At 30.3% G+C, this 21,263-nt stretch overlaps 1 protein-coding gene across 1 annotated transcript; it reads left to right on the top strand.

Annotated features, from left to right (window-relative positions):
- Nucleotides 1–10,384: 10,384 nt before the first annotated feature.
- LOC7485246 (uncharacterized) lies at nucleotides 10,385–13,858 on the top strand. Its single transcript, XM_052454291.1, has 7 exons — nucleotides 10,385–10,898; nucleotides 11,204–11,245; nucleotides 11,801–11,883; nucleotides 11,991–12,093; nucleotides 12,207–12,420; nucleotides 13,170–13,264; nucleotides 13,344–13,858. The coding sequence occupies exons 1-7, from the start codon at nucleotides 10,757–10,759 to the stop codon at nucleotides 13,610–13,612; spliced, it is 948 nt and encodes a 315-aa protein (XP_052310251.1). The 5' UTR covers nucleotides 10,385–10,756; the 3' UTR covers nucleotides 13,613–13,858.
- Nucleotides 13,859–21,263: the final 7,405 nt, after the last annotated feature.

Raw genomic sequence — 21,263 nt, 5'->3', positions numbered from 1 at the left:
TTGACTTTTTAATATAGTTCATGTTTTAAAGAAAAATGATAAAACTACAGTCTGTATTAATTTTAGAGATTTCAATAAGACTACACCCAAAGATGAGTATCTAATGCCAATTATTATGTATTAATAGATGTAATAGAAAAGTATATAATATTTTTTATGATGAATGAGTATTCTACTTACAATCAGACTCCTATTGCAGAAGAAGATATTCACAAGATTGCATTTAGATGCCCTGGCTCAATCGTAGCTTATGAATGGATAAAGATGCATTTGGATTAAATAATGCAGGGGCAACATATCAAATGGCTATGAATACAATCTTTCATGATTTAGTTGGTCATAATTTGGAGTTTTATATTGACGATGTGATCATTAAATCAAATAAATTTATAGAACATTTAATTGATTTACAAGAAGCTTTTAAAAGAATGAGGAGAATTGATTGAAAATAAATCCATTAAAGTGTATAGTTGGAGTTTCAGCGAGAAACTTTCTTTATTTCCTCATTCGTAATAAAAAAGAATAATAAAAAAAGGGAGATTAAACAAACAAGAGAGTTTGAATTTTAAATTAATAAACAGATAACAACAACAACAACAACAACAACGGCGGTCACATTACCTATTGATTCTCATTCTTTTAAATATAAATAGGTCATTAATGGGCTATTTAAGGGGGGGAATAAGTGATATACAATAAAATTTAAAGAAAAAAGACAAAAAGAACATATTTAAGAAAAGACTAAACTTAATAAGTGTGTAACAAAAATTGAACCAAATTAAGAAGAACATGATTTGGTTATGAGTTGAACTACTATTATACAAGGGAGAACAAAGTTTGAATCAAGTGAAAGGAAGATTAGAATACAAAGTACAGACAATTTAGATTTATTAAAGAAAACTGGCATGATATATAGAGGAATGAAAAGTAGTTGAAGTCGCACATCATTAAAATCAAGAAGAATGAAATAGATAGGTGATTGATAGATGGTTTTCTATAATTTTTCCTATTTAAAGAAGGTCAAAAAGAGAAGAAAGCACATAACAACAACCCAACAAAATTAATCAACAACAATTGCATTACAATTCAATCAAGTTTGTAAGATTTTGAAAACCTATTTACTAGTAGGCAATAATAACCTATAAGTAAGTAACCTGTTGGCGATAATTAATAGGCTCATAATTCAATAGGTTTGCAATTTTTATTACCAAAAGAAAACTAGAAAACATCAAAAATATTAGTTCATATTCTTTTTTCAAGGCAGTCTAGTATATGGTTGTAATCAAAACAAAGATCATCTTATAAATATAAGTCTTATGATCTTGAATTATTAAAGTTTTTATTTACATTCAATGTATTAAAATATTTGATTACTTTTTTAGTAATGAATTATATTTTGGCATTAAATCTGGAATATAAGTAACAAAGTATTTTTAGTTGAGACAGACACAAAATAACCTAAAATAATAATCTATTAAAATCATAATTCATAATTTAATATTATTAATTATAAAAACTAAAACATTCTATTTACATTTATTAAGTTACTTTCATTTATAATCACAACAATAGCAATAAGAAGTACCCTTAAGGTACATATTAGAAAAATCTATTAATAAATTAGAAAGATTCATTAATAAATTATAGAGGGTAGGAAGTATGTATCCATGCCCTTTTAAATTGGGTGAGTATTCGATATAGACCGCTTGATCGAAAAAGGAACCTAATTGGATCGCACGATCTTAAAAGGAATTAAAAGATCCAATCCGACAATGTTGACAAAATCCCCCCAATCGTGCATTGATGTCCTAAGCTATCTATTTCTTTTCTGTACTTTTAATATTTGACTTCCCGTTTTAGTTACAATTTTTTTTAATCATTTAATGGGATAAAATATATTTTAATTCTTATAAAATAAAATGCTGAATTTTCAATTTTCTCCTTCATCTTTTGTAATAGAACCTTTTTAATTAATATTACTTTTCTAGTTCTAAGAAATCTACTCCTGGTGAAAAACAACTAAATAAATATGATGATAAAAAAACATATTTCTCTTTTCTTATTTTTCTCCAATCTTTCCTTCCAAATCACCACAAATGCAATATTAACGAATCTTTGATTAATTTTGTTTTGTCATTTAAGAGCCAAGGATTTTACAAGTGCTGTTTCAGAACAATAGGATTAGTATTAGAAAATGGACAACTCTTTTGAGATTAATATTAGAAATGAAGTTAGGATTTGTTTTTGTAAAATGTTTTTGAAATTGATTATCATTTTAAAAAAATTAAATTATATGTTTTTGGATGATTTTAATATGCTAATGTTAAAAATTAAAAAAAATCTAAAAAAAATATTATTTTAATACATTTTTAATTGAAAAATACTTTTGAAAAAACACATTACACCACGATACACAAATACATACAACAAAGTTTGATACATCAATGGAAATAATAACAACAAATATCAATTAACTTTTTATACAAATTATAAAATATCTCACACACACACACACACATAAAAGATAGTGTTTGGTATGCTAGACAATATTGATTGGACTAAACAAATAATTGTCATATCTTGTGTTTGGTGTGCATTAAACTAAATAATTTGTCTTATTTTATATTTGATAGACACTAAATGGGACACGACCAACCCAAGTACTGCACCGGTCTGGGTTTAATAAGAAATAGAGGAAGAATTGATTTGGGTTAACCCAGTAAAAAACAAGGGTCGATCTGCACCCTGAGTGACTAGAGATAAAACATGAGTAAAAAATTTATTGATTTTTTTGGTCAAACATGGTAGTTTAATCTTTTTTTTTTAATTTGAGTCAACTTGAGTTGATCCTTCTTACCATTGACCTGGGCCTTGTCCCAAGTCAACTCTCGAGTTACGTTCTTAAATTATAATAATAACCATTTTTATCCATAAATTAACTTTGGTCAACCTTGGTTGATCCTGTCGACTTGTGATCCAACCTTGATCTTAGATCAACCCCCGAGTCGGATTTTAAAACTATAATAATAACTATTTTTATTCTTACATTAACTTGGGTCAATGGCAACCCGATCCGTGACTCACGCTTTGCCTAGTTAAGTTTTAAAACTATGATAATAACCACTTGTATCTTAAGTTAACCCAGGTCAATTGTCAACCCGATCTGTGATTCGGGTCTTGCCCCATGTTGACCTCCTTGTCAAGTTTAAAAACTATGATAATAACCATTCTTATTCTTACATTCACCCGGGTGGTCAATGATCAACCCGACCTGTGACTCGGGCATGGCCTTGGGTTAACCCTAAGTCAGTTTTTAAAACTATGATAATAATCACTTTTATTTTTTTGTTGACCCGGGTTAATTTTTATTCTTACATTAACTTGGGTCAATGGTCAACCCGATATGTGACTCACACTTTGCCCTAGTTGAGTTTTAAAACTATGATAATAATCACTTGTATCTTAAGTTAACCCAGGTCAATTGTCAACCCGATCTGTGATTCGGGCCTTGCCCCATGTTGACCTCCTTGTCAAGTTTAAAAACTATGATAATAACAATTCTTATTCTTACATTCACCCGGGTCAATGATCAACCCGACCTGTGACTCGGGCATGGCCTTGGGTTAACCCTAAGTCAGTTTTAAAAACTATGATAATAGTCACTTTTATTCTTTTGTTGACCCGGGTTAATTTTTATTCTTACATTAACTTGGGTTAATGGTCAACCCGATCTGTGACTCACACTTTGCCCTAGTTGAGTTTTAAAACTATGATAATAACCACTTGTATCTTAAGTTAACCCAGGTCAATTGTCAACCCGATCTGTGATTCGGGCCTTGCCCCATATTGACCTCTTTGTCAAGTTTAAAAACTATGATAATAATCATTCTTATTCTTACATTCACCCGGGTCAATGATCAACCCGACCTGTGACTCAGACATGGCTTTGGGTTAACCCCCAAGTCAGTTTTTAAAACTATGATAATAATCACTTTTATTCTTTTGTTGACCCGGTTTAATGGCCAACCTGATTCGTGACTCACACTTTACCCCAGTTGAGTTTTAAAACTATGATAATAATCACTTGTATCTTAAGTTAACCCAGGTCAATTGTCAACCCGATCTGTGATTCGGGCTTTGCCCCATGTTGACCTCCTTGTCAAGTTTAAAAACTATGATAATAACCATTTTTATTCTTACATTTACCCGGGTCAATGATCAACCCGACCTGTGACTCGGGCATGGCCTTGGGTTAACCCTAAGTCAGTTTTTAAAATTATGATAATAATCACTTTTATTCTTTTGTTGACCCGGGTTAATGGTCAACCCGACCCGTGACTTGAGCCTTGCCCAAGGTCAATCCTTGAGTTAGATTTCAAAACTATGATAATAACTACTTTTATCCTTATGTTGACACAAGTCAATAGTCAACCCAATTCGTGACCTGGGCTTTGCCCCAAGTTGATCCCTAGTCGGGTTTTAAAACTATAATAATAATCACTTTTATTCTTATGTTTACTTGGATCAATCTGGGTTAACTCTTGTGTAGAGAATTAGACAAGCTTGTTCTATTTTTTTTAGCGAGACAAAAATTTCTCCACTAGAACAACCTTGGATAAGATAAAAATTGATTTTTGTATTGTCCAAAGATGTATTAAACAACTTCACAAAGAAAATTATTCAGTTTATTTTTGTCCAACACACCAAACACTACTTAATAGTTAGTGTATTATCTACGATGTGTAGTTATAATTGTTTTTATTAGAAAAATCCTAAATTGTCGAAGGTAAAAAGTGAAATATTGTTAAAGCTAAAAAAATACAGTGTAAGGAAAAAAAAAGGATCATTCTTACTCCATATAGTTTGAAGTTTTAAAATATATGCATTTATTGCTCTTAAGACAAAAATATGTAATCACTTAAGGATTACTTTTTTACAGTTAAAACTTCTTAACACACAAATTTCAACATGCTCAACCTCTCTTTTCTTTTTTTTAATTTGTTTTTCAAAATTAAAAGGTTTTTTTGTCAGTTTATACATTAATTGAGATAAAAAGTTGTCTTTTCAATAATATTAAATGCACAAGTCTTATATTTAAAAAATATTTCTTGAAATGCTAACCTTTCGAACATAAAAAAAAAGAAAGATAAATACATTGATCCTCTTATATTTTGGTATGTTTTTCACTTTCCTTCTAAAGTATAAGAAATTACCCTTTCCTAACTTTTTTACACTTTACATCCTCCATTTTAGTGCTTAAATGAAAGTCAACAAAAAATATATCATTATTTACAGGTTAACCATTATAATATTTTTAATGACTAAAATACTCATGGTAACTAAAAATCATGAAAAAACCACAATCTTATCATTGAGATTTTTTTAAAAGATGTAGTCATTGTAAAATGTCATTACATTTATAAAAATTGTCATTAAAATCATGTTTATAACATATTGCTAAACAATTCTTGATCATTTTAAGCTAATAAAAAACATCAAATTCTACAAAATATTTCTCAACAGTTCTTCACCATTTCAACCTAACAAAAACAACAAAATATATAACATTAGTTACACAAATATCCAAAAAAAATTTCAAAAATTTCCAACAACAATTCTTCAACTTTTAGCAATAATTCTTCACTATAAATCCTGTAAATATACATTGTCAAAAAATAGCCACTCCAACCCAACACACACACTACGAAAAAAACCCAAAATTCACAGCACACATATTTGAATAATGTCATCATATAATCAAATGCTAATGGCTTACAAACTTGCAACAACTTGAATGGACTAAAGTTCAAGAACAACATGTGCATGAAATATGAAAAAAAGAGCAGCTATAAGGACATTAGAAACAAATATAAGTAAAAACAAGACATTTTACAGATGCAATGATAGGTCATATGAGAACAAATTTATTAATTGATATAAACCTATTAATGATATTAAATTAATCATTAGAGGGGGAGGAGATGTTAATGATATCGATCAAATACTAGATGAAGTGAAGAGAATTAAAGATGAATTAGTCAGGTTTGGATCAAGAATAATAATATGAAAGTTAGCTTTGCAAATGCGAAGTTGTTATTGGTCGCTAATTTAATGTGTTTAATGTTACTATTCCTAAGTACGATGTTGTTTATCATGTTCAAATTAAATGAATAACACTAGTTAATTTAACATATGTTCAATATTTGTAATAAATATAGTAAAAACATGCATTAAAATAACTTCAAATCCATATCTTAAACCTATCATAAAAGCAACGATGATCCATAATACATACTTTAATTAATGCAATTAGTTTTGGTTGAGTGTTAAGATGATGGTGTTCTAATAGTAATTTGTAATTTAAAATTAAAATGATAACTAATAGAACAATCAGTAAAATAAATTAAACATCATGCATATTTAAGAGAAGTCTCACATGATTGTAAAGTGATGGCTGAGAGGATGGACCAATATTTATACCACAAAATCTAATAGCTCTCCCACCACCTTTGTAAACTTTCCCATCTATTAAACCCCTTTTAAATTCAATCATACCTTAACCAACACCATTGTAATTGTTATTACAACTTGAACTACAACATCCATAATACGTCAGTCAGCACCCTTCATATCCATGTTAGCACCCCTTATACTATTAGCACCACTCAAACCCATTTGAACACCATTTGAACTTCCAGCACCATGATGCACACAAGGGACCACATACCTACAATGAATGTTTGCATCCTCCATTCACCACATGAATAATCTCTTTTCTTCAAATCAATAAAAAAAATTGTTTGGTCATCAAAAACTTGATATTCAATTGAACTAGCTGTCATAATTCATATTTGTATGGACTTTCCAACAAACCTATCTAGTAACTTCTTACCATTGGGTGTGGTATATATTTTTTAACATGTAGTCTTGACATATCTGTTATGAAACCTAGATATAAGTTCCAATATAATCTTTTCTAGTAACAAAACAATTGATGTACTTCTATATTTTCCAACCTAACTATTAAATGATTTGGCCAAATTGTTTGTTATATTTTCAATCTTAATCTCGCTATCAAATAAATGTCTATATCATGTTTTGGCATTAATGTTATTCAACCAACCTAGAGCTGCTTTGTCAACATCACCGATATCCTTAAAAAAATTCACTGATCTCTAAAATTTAATTTTCTTCTCCAAACCTTGAAATTCTTTGTTCTTTAAATTAGTATAGATATGCCTTGCATAGTGTCTATGAGTAGCTTTAAAGAATATTTCAACCATTGCTTTAGGTAGACTCTACAAGAAAAAATAAAATAAAACAAACATTATATAAAAGAGGAAAACATTACAAATATGGTAAGATGTTTAAATAATAATATACCTTTTTTTATATCAAACATCATGCAAAAATGTCTCTGATGTACTCTATTTTGTTGAACCATACAAGACATATAAGAACCACATTCAATTGTCGTCGTTTTCTACCTTCGTGATGACATAAACAAAGGAAAAAAATCCATTGTTGCCATCCAACCCCACTGCTGATAACAAGAGGCCTTCATATAGACCTTTTAGATGGCATATAACAATGCCAATAAAAGATTTACAACTATTCACAAACCTTATATTCTAAGTTCTCAAACATACATACTCTCTAAAATTTCCTTAATAAATGACCTTTCGAATTGAAGTTAGGGCCTTACCTCGGGAAGATATCAGAACATATGTTCTCCTTATTCAACACACACACACACACACACACATATATATATATATATATAACTTCAATAACAATGAAATGTCTATAGCCATTTATAAACCCTTTCATATAAGCTTTCAAACATACATACATTTTCTAAAACTTTCTTGGTGAATGACCTTTAAATTGAAGTAATGATCATACCAAAAAAATAATCAGAAACCTGAGTTATACTCCTTCAACAACATGTATGTTTGAAAGCTCATAAGAAAGAGTTTATAAATGGCACACACACACACACACACACACACACACACACACACATATATATATATATATATATATATATATATATATATAACTTCAATAACAATGAAATGTCTATAGCCATTTATAAACCCTTTCATATAAGCTTTCAAACATACATACACTTTCTAAAACTTTCTTGGTGAATGACCTTTAAATTAAAGTTATGATCATACCAAAAAAATAATCAGAAACCTGAGTTATACTCCTTCAACAACATGTATGTTTGAAAGCTCATAAGAAAGAGTTTATAAATGGCACACACACACACACACACACACACACACACACACACATATATATATATATATATATATATATATATATATATATAAAACTTCAATAACAATGAAATGTCTATAGCCATTTATAAACCCTTTCATATAAGCTTTCAAACATACATACACTTTCTAAAACTTTCTTGGTGAATGACCTTTAAATTAAAGTTATGATCATACCAAAAAAATAATCAGAAACTTGAGTTATACTCCTTCAACAACATGTATGTTTGAAAGCTCATAAGAAAGAGTTTATAAATGGCTGTAGATCTTTCATTGTCATTAAAGTCATAAAGAAACTTCTTATATATATACAGGAAGTCTTTGAAATTACTTATTATAACTTCCTTCCACAAACTCATTTGTTTTTGTCCTAGCCCTTTAAAGCCATATTGGGTGTGGTTTAATGCCACATTTTTCTTTTAAGATTGTATTCAGTTTTTTATTAGATATGTTTGGATCAACACTACTAACTAGTAGTATCATTTTTGCTATCCAAGTATAATTGATAGCTTTTATAGTGGAAAGCCTAGTGCAATTATGCTTATCTTTTATAGTCTTAACCATGAAAGTATTGCTCCCAGGAACAAGTGAAGCATAAATCCTTCACTCACAACCAATATATGTACATGTTGTTGCAACCTTCTCTTTTTGATTAAGGTATCTCTTCACATAATATCCATCATTTACATTATTTCCATTATTGCCAATAACAAAAACATCATCAAGAAGATACAAATCCTTTGCATCAAATTCCAGTATAACTTTATTATTGATAACATCATCAACATCATTGAAGTAGTTCATTTTAGTTCTCCAACTACCTTTAACCTTGCTTATGAAACATCTTGGCATCCTTATTGTTAAAAGAGCAACGACATCATTAGTGTCGGCATAAATATATATTTGTTTCTTCTTCTTCATGCATGTTCAATATCTTTAATGTTGATGCATCGTCAAATATTCAATTCTCTTTGTCATCCCTTATTTAAAACCATATATTTTTACGTCAAAAACTTGTTTGCATATGAACATTATATTCATAGAGACCATATAGGCATATCAATAACCTATCATGGCGATCAATAATAAATGAGATCTTATATCTTTCCATTACAAACAATATAAACATAATTACAAATCTTTTTAGTAGTAACCCTAATTTACAGACCTATCTAGCAATCATACATATCAAACCCTTAATTTTAAACATTAGGGTTACTATTTAATCAAATTGAAGGTTTTCATGATTTTGATAACAACCATAATTAGTATAAATACACCTAAAACATGTGTAGAACAATCCAATTTATTGATTATCAAGCCACAATCCCATTTTCTAGGGTTCTTAGAGCTTCAAGATTACGTTTAAATCAATTAAAAACTATTCAATTGTGTTGTAAAATCAAGTCAATATTCATAATATTTTAACCATTACCCACTAATTTAACATAAAATAAACCCCCACACATAGCATTCAAAATCAAGATTTTCTTAAACAACTTATCTCTATAATTATCCATTGTTTCTGATAAAAAAAAGTTGAATAAAAAACATCAACCGAGGGTTTTTAGTTCTTATTACCCGTATGGAGAGGTTAAGTGTAAAAAACAAAGTTCTTGCTTTAGATTTAGGCAGTGTTTGGGAACGCGGTTCAAGCTGCGTTCCCAAAAAATTTGAAATTTTTTTTTTTGCTAAAATTTAATATGGTTTGTACGTTTTAAATCGTTTTGATGTGCTGATGTCAAAAATAATTTTTAAAAAATAAAAAAACATCATTTACATGCATTTTGACACGAAAAGTTATTTGAAAAGCACCCGCAACCACACTGCCAAACACGCTCTAGTGTTTGTGTCGTGTTTTAAAAGAGAAATCTAATTTTAAGAGGAGAGAATCAAGATTTGTGTTGAATCTATATAAATTTAAATATATTCTATATAAAATCAAAAATATATTTTCATCTAATTTGAGATTTTTCATTTATCACGGAGAGAGTGTAATTACCTAGATCTTGGAGGGAAAGTGAAAAACAACTAAAAGCATATAAGTTTTTTTTTTTTTTCATTATTAAAAAAATGAAAAACTGGGAATGAGCACATTCCCTTCTGTAACCAGGAAAACGAGTACTTTTGAGTTTTGAGGCATAGTGTAGTCGCTGTTTCCTCTGGTTTCACATTTGCACAGGAAAAAAGAGAGTACCAACTCCCCAAAAAGAAAAAGAAAAAGAAAAACTGAACAGCCCTGAATCCAATCAATAAAAGCCTACAAAGCCTGATCTCACTTCACAAGAATGGAATATACCATTGCTTATTATTAGCTGTTTCGCTCTTCTTTTATATTTTTTCTTGGCAAATCTTATGATTTACAACACCATGTAATGCTTCTTGAAATTTCAAAAACAAGATACACACAACAAGAACGAAGAACGAAGAGCTAGTTTATATTTAATGAAAAAAAGAGAGAAAAAAATATGAGTGTTTCTTTGACTGTGATGACCTTTAATCTTCATGAAGATCAGGCTGAAGATAGTCCAAATTCATGGGAGAAGCGGAAGGATTTGTGTATTAGTGTCATCACTAACTACTCTCCTATGATTCTTTGTACTCAACAAGGTTTGCTGCTTCTCTTTTTACACATCTGCTTGTGTGTGATCTTATTTCTGGTTGTGTTTTCTGTGGATAGGATGTTCTGGTATCTTTCATTTCTTTTGGGGACATGGGTTTTTGTTCTTTTGAGTTCTAGTTGAGTTGTGTATATATATATATATACGGGTTGTATTGTGGTGGTTTCTTTGACTTGAGCTTCTTGTGTTTACTTCACCTTGTCGATCTGATTGTATTTCAATTGAAATTTGAATGGTTTCCTATTGGTATATCGTACTGTTCATTTCTGCCTTTTATTTTGTGTACGGATTTAGGTGTGAAAACGCAGTTGGATTATCTTCAGCAGTGCTTGCCAGGTAATTTTTCTCTGATGGTTTAATCACGTGGCTTCTAACCTTATGCAGTAGTAATTGAGAAGTTGTTAGTGCGAATTGCTTTTCTCAATACTGCTATGTTATTTGATGCGTTTATAGCTGCTATTGTAGCCATCATATTCATTGGAAATACCCAAGACAATGTGGAGATATTCGATCTTCATGTAGCAGCAAATTGCCTAGCTATGCCACTCCGGTTCTGTGACATTTATGAAGGCCATATGATTAAATTGGTCTATATTCCTGATGCATTAGCATTTGGCAGGATAGATAACACGTTGAGCTGCCAAAGTAATACAAATCTTATAATTTTGATTTCTGAAATAGAACCATGGTCTTGAGGGTTTATGTAGGACCATCACCAAAAAAATATGGAAGGGATAAGTTCTAACATGCCTGTGTTACTCCTTTTACATGTTTCTGCTTTTCACAGTATTGTGTTTTGGCATTCAAATGTATGCAGTGGTCAAAACTCTCTTGTTTTCAGCTAACCAGAAAACCATTCACATCTTTGGGTTGGTTGTTTATATCTATTAGGTTATGGTCAATTTGGGATATCAAGAAAAGGTTCTCAAGATGCTTCAGATGAGCACTGCACTATCTTCTATGACAAGGAAAAAGTATGAAATGACTTGCTCTTCAATCTGGTTGAGATTTCCAATTTTGTTTTGTCTGAGATATTGATGGAATTTGGCTACTTTTCATGTCCTTTTCTTGTTGAATGAAGGTAGAGCTGCTAGAAGGTGGAACTTTTTGGCTATCAGAGTCGCCTTCTGTCCCAGGAAGCTTGTCATGGGGTGCTGCAGCTCCATGCATTGCAACATGGGCTATATCCTTCCCAATATTAGTTTTGTCAATTTTACATTGTTTATCTGCCAAGTCCCTTTATTTTTATTTGGACTTTTGAAAGTGTCTTGCCATGTTTCTTTGACATGATGTCACACATTCCAATTGAAAGGGATCGAGCCCCCAGGATTTTCATTTCAAATAGTGAATACAAACATGGATGAGTTCAGTCCTCGTGCACGTAGACGAAGTGCTTTACTCACGTGGCAACACATTGCATCCTTACCCCCTAGCTTACCAGTTGTGTACTGTGGAGGATTTAACACACAGAAGGAATCGACTACAGGACGTTTTCTTCTTGGTAGATCAAGGTATCTTCATTACATAGACATTTGGCATTTTCAAGTTGTAATTTGCCCGTGTTAGGTTATTGCATTATATCAATATGAGGAATCCATGGTCATGTTTTAAGTTTGAAACTTCCTTCTTGTAGATACCATTAGTAATAATCAATTTGCTGAACCAAAGAAATAGTTTTGTTTTTTTTTGTTTTCCCCGGATGCTTGTGCTTACAAAACTGTTCATTAGCTTCTTTTCAGAAATGAAGGATTAAGACCTTTTGATAGTTCCTTTCTGAACGACCTTGATTTGTATGCAGAGACAGGAATAGATTACCCAATGCTCGTATATTTCATGTATAATATGAATGGTAATTTCAATTCTGCCCCCCCTTCAGTTCTAAAACTCTTCTCACTGTCCAGTAATCTGTAGCTTAGTCAGGTTGATGATCACATAGTTTTTGTGCATCACTATTACTACTGATTACGAAATGTTGCTATTGTTGCCAGTCAACTCTGTTTATTTGTAATGAAATTGAAGTTAACAAGGAAATATTTGATAATGCTGGGCGGAAGTTGTTGCATAGTGGTCTATAACAGTGCAATTGATGAAATGCCTAATTTGATTAAGGCTTCCATTACCAGGTTATGTAGTAAGCAATGCTCCGGGAAGCGAGGAAAGTCATTTCTCTTTATCTTGTGAAACGTTGCTCAAAGATTTATGAGCATTTCACTTACCTTCTTAATGACTGTTTAGGGATTGATTCAGTTTTCCTCTGCAGAGAGCATGGTGTAGTGGGAGATATGAGGGATACATGGCCCAATGCTCGAGTGAGGAAAAACCATTCCCTCATACACACTTATCACGGTTTCAAAGGTATCATCTTACCACTTTTTTTTAATGATCATTCACTATGGTATAATCCTTTCCCAACTCAATTATTCGGTATTGTCAGGTGACAAGCAAGGAGCTCTTGAATTCTTCAAGTTGATCTTGAGGGCACTCTGCCTCTGCTGGGACCGTCAAACACAGGATCTGCATGTAGATTGGATTCTTTTCAGGGGTAGATCTTTGATTCCTGTCCTGTGCGAAGTGGTGAATGATAATATAGATGGGAATTATCCTTCATCACACTACCCTATATTCGCCGAGTTTATGCTTCCTCGTTCCGTGAGACTGCTTGAACCACCTCCTACTCAAGAAGAAAATCCAGTTGCTGTCTGATTTGAAGTTAACCATTTCGCTCCTCTTCCTCGTTGTTCTTTCCAATTAAACACTAAGAGTATCGACTATCATTCATTGATTCCAGCGAGAATTTAGCTACCTATTTCAAGCACAACATTTCTTTTTTTCTGGCCATACCAGGATATTCTAGTGATTTTCTTTTTATTGTATCCAAAAGCCACTGTAGTTTTTTCGTGTGAGGATAATTTATTAACAGTCCTTTGCATGGGACTGCTACTTTCTCCACACTAGGCATTCCAAAAGGGGGGGAAAAGAACTGTCAAGTTAGCACATACTGAGATGATCAGTTTCTGTCACATTTTTCTTTTCTGTAATTGCTAGCGCGAAACTTCAAGTCATTTTGTTCATCACCTCAACAGAATCTGGATCTGGCGTGCTCTCAGATCTCGAGTTATAAGGTATTTTACGTTGAATCTCTGCAAAAGTGCACTTCTAAAAAAAGGAGACCGGGAAAAATAGAGTTGATAATATGGGATCGATGCATGTTTATGCCAACTTCTTAGGCAGCTATTGTAGGACAAATTGATCAGAAGTACTACGCGGGCTAAATGTATTTTTTTTCTATAAAAAAAATTATATATATTGATTCAACGTATTTGTATATATAAAATAATTATGTAAATCAAAAAGGTTTTTTATATATATATATATCAAATAAATTGAGAACTATGTATCTTAATAAATAAATAAAATATTATTAACGATAACTAAAAATAAAATTGGAAAAATCAAGAAACATGTATACGTTAAGATATTTACTCGGTTATGCTTGCTGAATTTTTTTATTAAAATTAATTTTTTATTCAATCAAATAAAAATATAAATAGATACACACATAAAATTAATTGAATAAAAAAAAGAAAAGAAAAATATTATGTAACATTGTACATAATAGAAATATTATTTGAAAATAAATATTTTTTAATTTAAAAAATAAAGTTCATCTATATAAAAGATTAAGAAAAATTATAGATGAATAAAAACAATTTTTTAAAAAACTAAATACACACAACACTATTAAAAAAGATCTTTATAAAAAAAGGTTAAATAAGAAAAAAAATTACAGAGGAGTGATATTAATTGAAATATAAATTTAAAAATTATTAAAAAAAAACAAAAAAATATCAATTGAAAAAATATATTATAAGAAAAAAAAAGCATGCATGTAGCTTAACTCGTTAAACATGTGTTTTGGGTCATGAACTCAACTGAGTTTAATAATTTTCTTTTAATTTATATTTAACCTTAAAAAAACCAAAAGATAGTAAAAAAAAAAAAAACAGCCTAGGCTCTTGGGCCCATGGCCCAGCACGCCTGTGTTATTGTAGAAAAGACCAAGAACATGGGTGGCCCTTCAAGCCTAGCCCTGCACATCTGAGCTTGGTTTTATTTTCTTATATATTTTAAAAGGGAGGATGACTTATTGTCCATCTACTTTTTTTTTAAAAAAATATGCAAATGTAACGTCGCCTGCTAGTCCAAATTCCTATCTAGTGGTGGCCGAAAAATTAGTATAGTACCTTTTTTTCCAAAACAACCTAATTTTATAGTTATTTCAACCCAAAAACACCTCACAAATACCTTTGGAACACCAATAAATCAATCCATCAACTTAAAATACTCAAAAAATGGTCTAAAAACTCAAAATCAAATCGAGTTAGATTTATTTACCTTGACTTAAATCTATTTTTTCAGGCAATATTGAAGTTCTAAACAATTACCATTAAGCCTGTTTCATCTCATGGAACCCATGAACACACAAACAATCCATTTTGGTGGTCGGAAATGGCTTGAATAACAACCTTCTCTTTCACATTGGAATCTAGTAAACCCTCTCTCTAATTATGGACTGAAAAATATTATAAATATACTTTTGTACCAAAACTATTTTTTTAAAGATCTAAAGAGACCTAAATTGTCTAATTTGTGATGTTTTTAAAGTTTGAGGATCTAGGTGTATTTTTAAAAAACTTTTTGGCATGCCACCTATTCTTAACGTCTTTTTCATTTCGGTCCCTCTTATTTCAATTCCACCATTGCCTAAAAAATCAAAATCAATTGGTCTTTAATTATGATTAAATCGCCCAAATAAGACTTTAAGGACCAAAATAAATTATTGAAAAAAGCACAGTATGTCCATAGTGTTTTATAAATATGTGAACAATGTTGACTCAACCGTATTTAACTCAGATGTTTTAGTTAATTAGCTATTTGAACAACACTCCGCAGTGGGTTGAATAATTTTTTTTCTAGCAAAAAATAAAAAAAATACATTGGTTTTTTCAAAGTGTTTTTTGACATAAAAAATCTTAAATATAAATTGAAAAGCTTATACATGTATTTAATTAAAATAAATCAAGAACTATTTGTGATAATAAATAAATAAATAAACTGTTAACGATAACTAAATATGAAACTAGAAAAATTGAGAGATAGATGTAAATCAAGATATTTGATCTCGCAATATATGTCATTTATTTGGTTGTGTTTAATGACTTTATTTATTAAATTTATTTTTTATTTAATCAAATGATAATAGAAATAGACACACACATGAAATCAAATCAATAAAATCAAAAGAAAAAAAAGTATTATTCAAAGTTACACATATTAGAAAAAATGCTATCATTTTATGTGAAAACTAATATTTAACCAAAGAATAAATTAGAAAGTTGAGAGATAAACATGGATGTAGATATTTGATCTCAAAACCCGAGCTATAGACTCAATGGTATTTAATAATATTGTTTATTGTAACCAATTTTTTATTTAATAATAATAATAAAAAGCATGTATAGGAAAGTGATTTAATAAAATTAAAGAGAAAAAAAATTAAGGTTGATCAGAAAGAATGCCTAGATCAAAGTTTTTTTTGAAAGCGTATAAGTAAACTAAGTAAAATATAAATCATGTTTTATTAAAAAAAAAATATCATAAAAATTTATAAAAAACATGAAGAAAAAAGCTAATAAAAAATTCAATAAAAACCCAGCACTAAATGATGAAATTAGAATAGAAAAAAAAAGAAAAAACAAACAAGAGACAATGTGTGCGAGCCTAACATAGGTGGTCCATGCGTTTGGGCTTAAAAAAAGGCTAAATAAACAGTATAAATAATCAGAGAGAAGAGGTATTAATTTAAATATAAATTAAAAAATTATTAAAAAATAATATTAAAAAAAGACATTAATTAAAAAAATAAAATTAGGAAAAAAAAAGACCAGACGCTGTTAGACCTGATAAGCCAGGCCTGCTCGCCTTGCCCATTTTGAAAGGGCAAGAGCACGAGCCTTTATTTTGTTTATTTAGCAACGGGGTAACTGACATGTCATCCGTCCCAAGATTCTTTATAAAAAAAATAAAAGTGGCAACGCATCACTTGTTTTTCTCTATATTCTAGCCATATTGGTTGTCGAAACAACAAGGTTGATAATTTTGTTTTACTTATAAATCTAATTTGTAACCCAAAATACTTATAAAACATCCTAAAACACATCGATAAACCCATAAATGGCTTCAAACAACCTAAAAATCCATCAAAAAACCAAAACTCAACCCGAAACCAAAACATTCTCAAGCATAGAGCTACCATCCCAGGCAAAGTTAAAGGCAAAAAAAACCTAAGAAAAACTTCTCTCATCGAATAAAATCCATTAACATCAAAATCAACATTTGTTGTGGCCTAAATTAGTGTTAACCAAGACTTTCTCTTTCTACCACCAAAATTCAATCACTTTCTCTCTCACATCTCAAACTAGTGACTGAAAAATAAAGAATAAAATTTCGGACTAAAATAAAATTTTCAAAAATCTAGGGATTGAAAGTTTATATTTTGAATAGTAAAAGGACCAAAGTGATCTTTTCATGCCATTTTTTAAATTGCCACCCATTTTCTCTGTATTTTTCACTTCAGTTTCTTTTCTTTTGATCTTGCCCTTTCTCAACAAAATTAAAACTATTAGGCTTCAAATTTTTCCCTCAAAAGATGCAATCAATCAAAAAGAAAGTTTGAGGATCAAAATAAAAAAAAATTACCACAATAAATCCATAATAAAATGTGAGAATATGAATAGTGCTTTGGGCTACGGTGAATCTCCCACACGACTTAAATCTCCTTATAATAATGTTTGAGCTATCTAACAAAACAAATAAGTAACTTTAAATGTTTTCCTCCTATCTAGTTAAATTAATGAACTCTCTACCATTATTGGAGAAGCAAATCATTTTTCCTTTATTTTTCATGTGATGTACATTCCAAGGAAAGAAAAACCATTAGGAAATCCATCAGCAATAATTAATATTCCTATAGAAAATTAAATAAGATAAATTGAAGAACTTATGGCCTATGGGACATCAAAACTTTTCCATTAAAAGAAAAACATCGTGATGATCTAAAATATGGACCCAACTAGGCTCGTTTGTTTTTTTTTCTCTAAGATGACAAGGTGACTTAGGCAAGTATTTGATTTGAGGTTCTTTCTTCCATGTGGGGCCTAATAAACATGGATTAAGTCAATTCACACTATCATATACATGATAATAGGTAATAATTTTTCAAGAAACGAATAATTTAATGTGTTGGACGATGCAATCAATCAAACCTTTTTAGTAATTGAAATCTACCAATTATTATTGAGTAAATAATAAATATTATGTATTAGACTGTAAGATTTGATGTTAATTTATAAAATATTTTCTTATCATTAATTTGTGAGTTACAAGGAACTTAAATAGAGTTCATCTGAACTAATTATGTTATAAAGGATTTAATTTTTAAAATAGATTTACATGCCTAACTAACAAAAAAAGATGGTTGTTACAGAATGTTTATTCTTTTGAATCTTGATTTGAACATATCATGGTGACGTGTTCTTCTACACGCCCCCACAATCAAAGGGGTAATAAGTAGACCCTAAGATTGTTGTGGAGAAGATGAAAACGATGAGAAGGCAATGATTTGGTGAGAGCATTTGCATACTAATCCTTTGCAAAAATGATCTGAATAGTCAGTTGACAACACATTACTTGATCACGAATACAATAAAAATATGTTTCAATATATTTTGTATATGTATGGAAAATGGATTACTTGTTAGATAAGTGGTGTCAGTATTGTCACACTAAAGGATTGAATGGTGTATAGTCGAGGCATGAAGATTTGAAAGTAAAGTTTTGATCCACTGAACTTCAGTAGCTGTATTTGTTAAGGCTTTATATTTTGCTTTAGTGTTGTTTGTAGCAACACTGGGTTGCTTTTTACAATTCTAGGAAACTAAGTTTTGGCCAAGGTATACACAATAAGCACAAATGAATTATCTATCATCCTAATTAGATGCCTAATATGTATCATTAAAGGTCTGAATTTGAAACTGTGGAGTAGACTGAATGAGAAGGCCATATGATATAGTACCTTTTAAATATCACAAAATGCATTTGACTGCTACTCAATGAGGTTCTTTTAGATCATGAATATATTTGCTAGCTTTATGGATAACAAACATAAGCTATGGTCTGATGAAAGAGAGATATTGAAGGTTTTCGAAAATACTTTTGTATAAATATGGATCATGAAAGGAAGCACCATCTAATTTAGTCAAAATGTATAACGATGACATAGAGGTAACACAAGGTTTGCATTTGTCCATATTGATATGAAGAAGAAGGTTAAGTATATAATGAAGTTAAGATAAATAAAGTCTATAGTAATTGCGAATGGCCTCAACTCTAAAGAAGAAGCTGAGGTCACCAAGGTTTTTATCTGGAAAATCATTTTATAGTAAACGTATGACATGGTTGAGTGAAAATAAATTAGCACCTGCTATTATAATGTTATCAACATAGATGAGAAAATAAAGAAAAACAGAACTATAGTAATAAATATATAGATAATGATCTAGTTGGCTGCCTTTAAAGCTAATAGCTTTTAATCTATTAATTAAATGAGAGAACCACACTCGTGGTGCTTAACAAAACCCATATATAGATTTATAAAATTTGCAAACATGCTATGGGTGAGGGTTGTGCCATATAAAAATTTACATACAGAAGGTTATGCAAAAAAGCATTTTAGTCATCTATTTGATATACAACAAGTGATAAACACAATATGGACTATTATAAGCTTTACAACAAGACTTGAGGTTTCTACAAAATCAACAACCTCCTATTGATAAGAACCCTTAGCAACTAGTCGAGCCTTGAAACGTTCAACACTACCATCAATTTTTTTTTTTAAAATTTTGTATGCCCATTTAGAGCCAACAATATTAACATGAGGTGGAGAGGGAACTAAAGTCCAAGTACCATTTTTTATTAAGGCATCAAACTCTGTATTCGTGGCTGCTCGTTAATGCAGGTGTATATTGGCTTCTGAATAGCAAGTTGGTTCTTATACAATATCAGTGATAATGGCCATAAGAGCTTTAGGAATAGGGTCTTTAAAATCAAAATCTAATGATAGTTTTGGTTTATGGATATTGTTTTTGTTGCAGGCAGTCATAGGGTGAGTATTATGATTTTATGGTAGAAGTTCATAAGTTGAAGAGGGAGGGGTTGATTCATTTTCATGTTAATTCAGAATGTTATCTGGCATAGAGAGTTATGCAGTGTGATCAGATTGAGAACTTGTTGGTGCATATATATTACTTGGAATTGGTATTATAGTTTGAACATTAGCAGCTATAAAAGGACTCAAACAAACAAATGTTATATAGAGTTTAACAAGAAGACATACATAAGTGTTTTGAGGTGTAGGAACAACAAAACTGTGCAGGTTTATATGGAAATGAAGATTCATTAAAGACCACATGATGAGAAACAAAGATGTTTTCAGTGGATACATCTAACATTTATAACCCCAATGTACAACACTATAACTAATAAAGATATAATTTTTCGAATGAAAATCCATTTTATATTTATTATATGGATGTAAATAGAGCCAACAAGCACATCTAAATATACATAAAAAATTGAAATCAAGTTTGGAGTGATTGACCATTTCATAAGGTGAGTTATATTGTAAAACAACAGTTGGTAAATGATTAATTATATAAACAACAATTAAGAATATGTCTTCCTAAAAAAATACTTGGTAAATTAGAGTGAGCAAGTAAAGCAAGTCCAACCTCTATTATTTTGGCGATGATTGTTCAATAGTGCCAACCTATTGATGTGTATAAGGACATGTTACTTGGTGAGTGATTCCTTGAGTTTGTAGAAATTGATTTAAGCTAAGATATTCACCACCCTAATCGAACTGTATAACTTTAATTTAATATTAAATTGACGTTCAACTGCAACTTGAATTTTTTTAAAAAATGATAAAACATTAGATTTAAGTTTTAATAGGAAAAGTCATAAGAACTTAGTGTAATCATATAAAAAACTTATGTCATAACGTGTAGTGGTAGTGGATAACACAAGTGCTAACCCCCAAACATTTGAATATAATAATGCTAATGGTTTCGAAACAACAATGTGCGAATTTTTAGAAGGTAAAACATGACTCTTAACCATTTGACAATGAGAACAAATAGAGTGTTTATTATTTAGAATTGGAAAAGAAATTGCCTTATTAATAACAAGAAAAAAAAAAGCATGGCTAAGACACTAATGCCACACATTGGCT

The sequence above is a fragment of the Populus trichocarpa genome, chromosome 6 (assembly GCF_000002775.5).
Source record: "Populus trichocarpa isolate Nisqually-1 chromosome 6, P.trichocarpa_v4.1, whole genome shotgun sequence".
NCBI lineage: Eukaryota > Viridiplantae > Streptophyta > Magnoliopsida > Malpighiales > Salicaceae > Populus > Populus trichocarpa.
The sequence above is the reverse complement of the archived record's forward strand: the minus strand, read 5'-3'. Positions and strand labels throughout refer to the sequence as shown.